This window comes from Phanerochaete carnosa (genome assembly GCF_000300595.1).
Source record: "Phanerochaete carnosa HHB-10118-sp unplaced genomic scaffold PHACAscaffold_3, whole genome shotgun sequence".
Lineage (NCBI taxonomy): Eukaryota > Fungi > Basidiomycota > Agaricomycetes > Polyporales > Phanerochaetaceae > Phanerochaete > Phanerochaete carnosa.
In genome coordinates, this window is record NW_006767630.1 from 3,958,386 (window position 1) to 3,961,629 (window position 3,244).

The following is a 3,244-nucleotide window of genomic DNA, read 5'->3' on the forward strand; positions in this document are numbered from 1 at the left end:
GAGCCCCGGAGCCTCTGCGTCCCGGCGCCCTTGGCCGTGGCCCGAGACACCGAGGATGGCCAACGGTGGTGGGTCAGGGAGCTATGTCGAATGTCATGCTCTGTACGACTAAGCAATTAAGCATTGGGAAATTGTGATGTCTCGAGATTTTTGTACGAACATCTCGAGAGTTTGTCGCAGCCGTATCCCAAAGTCATGGTAGAGCGCGGTTTTCGCCCGAGGCCAGGCTAGCGACGGAGGCGGCCGCATATATGCAGCACGAGGCACATTGGCATCTGGGATCGAGATTCAGCGAGAACTGACGTATACTCGAGAAGGGGACTAACATAATGCTTTGAGCACACAATTCTTCTGCGCCGATAGAATGCGCGCGCAGATATTGGAGCGTGGTCTCAACTTCGGTGCTTCGAGCGCGAACTTGGGCGCGGTTACCAGCTCCGTCTACATCTAAGCAATCCTCCACGCCCGCCTTTGACTCCCCAGGCGATCGTGAACGTCAGGCTCTCAAGAGACTCGGATATGAACTAGAAAGCTGTGTCGGCGCACTCCCGCGACGCCAGCACGCCGATGTCGAACGAGCGTTACTAGCCAATATATGAGAAGCAAGGACGGACCTCATGGAGACGATGTCCGACACGAAGCCTTAGTTCTGCGGTCGGCCAAGCTGGGAGTATGCCGTCGAGTAAGTGATTGGAGCTCGAGTAGGCCTCAGACACCACATATTCTCGAGCGTTCGCAGCTCTGGGAGGCTCTCTACAACAGGAGATCCCAATGGCAGAGCTTGGTGAGTTTCAGCGTGGATGGCGGGACATGGGAGGTAGGAGCAGCGTAGCGTTGGCAGGATGCAGATGGTGCGCGGGCAAAGCTTTCGAAGCCGGGTAGGAAAGAGGGCGGCGAAGGTGGTCATGATGCAACTCCGAGAGTTATGCTACGCTTGGAACGTAGAGTAGTGCCGGCTGGGACTCTCGATGCGGCCAGAGAGCCGAGTGGAGAAGAGAGAGTCCTGCACGATTCAGCAAGAGACACGAACGGTCCTTATGGCGTCTAGTAGGGCATCTTATCTCGGTCTTTCCATACAATGTTCGTAATCTTATCAGATAACATCCACAAAGAAATGTCGCGGCGCTGCCTTCACCATGTTCGCCCACACTTGCGCGAACCCCGACTCTTACTCCTGCAGACGATCCACTCATCGCTGAGACGACAGTGGCCGATAAAAGTTCTCCGCTGGCCTCGCGGCTGGCAGACTTTCACAGCATCGGCATGTCTCGAGTTGACGATTGACTAAGTGCTTAACGTTCAGACTCGCTACTTTTCAAGAACATCGTAGACTTTCTGAATATCTCAACGACAGTATGGGTTGTTTTCCAGCTCCCTGATATCAAGCTGTAAGTGGGAACAGCTCGTTTCGACAGAGTCTTGTCAACTGGTCTTCAGACGGCGCTGCGACACTATTCGGGGAACTCTTGAACGCTGAGTTTGCAAGCGTCGGTCAATGTGCTACCCGCAGTGCCACGTAAAACTTTCGAGCATCTCCTCAACATCAATTTTGACCTCAAGTTTCATCGGTCTCGGCAAACTGGAGGCCCCACGAGAGCTATCGGCGAGGGGATTGGGTGCGTTGTATTACTCACGTTCCTTCCTTCGTACTCACGCTACTCTGCAAGGGTATCACGTCCATCCTACACGCAACTATATTTCGCATCGTACCTACAACATTCGAGTTCTCGCTCGTGTGCGTATCTTGGCATGTCTGTTTCGCCACCAACATGTGTCATACTAACGCCCATATCATAGAGACGTATAACTTTGGGCGAAATTTTGCTGCGATTATGATGGTCACGATGGGCGCATATACTTGGTATGCAGTGCGTACAGCTGCGCGGAGGTAAGTCGCGAAGCTCAAGGCGCGCTTTAGAGACCTGACAGAAGCTGGATAGGACATGATTTCGATGGGAGGCTAGCGCTGCGGATAGCAAGGCCGCTACTATTGCTGTAGATTCAGTAATCAACTACCAGGCCATCAAGGTGAGCGTGCCGCGCATTGAGCGTGGAATTGACTCTGATTTGGACATTTTAGCATTTCAAGGGCGAGAATTACGAGGTTGGGTAGCATGACAAGCATCTGGAATTATACGAGGAGGCTGATTTGAAGATTGCGACATCACTGGTGTACCTCAACTCCGGACAGAATATTATCTTTTCTAGTGCATTGACCGCCATGATGCTCCTCGCAACACAAGGCGCGCTGAAGGGTAAGTTCCTCCACAAGCACCTCATAAAATAATATTCACGCAATACTTGCAGGAACGATGACCGTCTGTGATCTTGTCATGATTAATCAGCTTCTGTTCTAGTTGTCGCTTCCTCTGAACTTCCTTGACACTATCTACCGCGAGACGAGACCAAGCTCGATGGATCTCGAGATTCCCATTCAGCATGCGAACTCAGAATCAACCACCCAAGGTACGCCTACAGGCACAACGATTGCATCAGAACTGAGCGTAACGGTACCTCCAGGACAAACCAGGCGCGAAGCCGCTTGAGCTCAAGGGAGGCCCCATCCAGCTCGAGAATGTGCGATTTGCACTTCACTCTGACCGGCCGATCCTCAGCGACCTGAATTTCACGATTCCTGCTGGCATGAAGGTTGCGCTCTTCGGTTCGTCGGGCTGCGGCAAGCCACGATCGTACTCATGTTCTGTGGCTTTTACGTGCCTTGGTCCGGCAGGATCTATATCGACGACCAGGAGCTCGACAGCCTGCGGGTCGAGAGCGCGCGCCGGACAATTGGCTGTTCCACTCGGACGTTCTGCACAATGTTCGGTACGGACACCTGGACGCGAGCGACGAGGACGGGGAGCGGCGCGCGAGACGCACGTACACGAAGCCGTGATGCGCCTGCCTGAGGGTTACGCGACCAAAGTCGGCGAGCACGGTCTCATGATCTCGGGTGACGAGAAGCAGCGACTGGTGAAAGCAAGAGTGCTGCCCAACGATCCGCGTCCTTGACGTTTTCATTATCTTCCGCCTTTCCTTCTCGCCCTTTCGCTTCGCGTTCGCGCCGCGGCGGTGGCAAACGATAGCGTCGAGCGTCTCCAGCATGTCCGGGATTCGCTGGTTCACAAAGAACTCAAAGTCGCCCGGGTGCAGCGGCCCTACGGCGAGGTGATGCAGCGCCTCGAAGGGCCGACCCTCGGTCCACGCACGGGACTATGGGTGGAGTGGAAGTACAATCCGCTCG

The 3,244-nt window shown here is 54.3% G+C and overlaps 1 protein-coding gene across 1 annotated transcript; it reads left to right on the plus strand.

The window, feature by feature from the left end:
• Positions 1-2,221: 2,221 nt before the first annotated feature.
• PHACADRAFT_193800 (uncharacterized protein) lies at positions 2,222-3,012 on the plus strand (the record flags this gene model as incomplete). Its single annotated transcript, XM_007393921.1, has 5 exons — positions 2,222-2,255; positions 2,308-2,318; positions 2,358-2,466; positions 2,531-2,662; positions 2,732-3,012. 5 exons carry the CDS (start codon positions 2,222-2,224, stop codon positions 3,010-3,012), a joined length of 567 nt encoding a protein of 188 aa, XP_007393983.1.
• Positions 3,013-3,244: the final 232 nt, after the last annotated feature.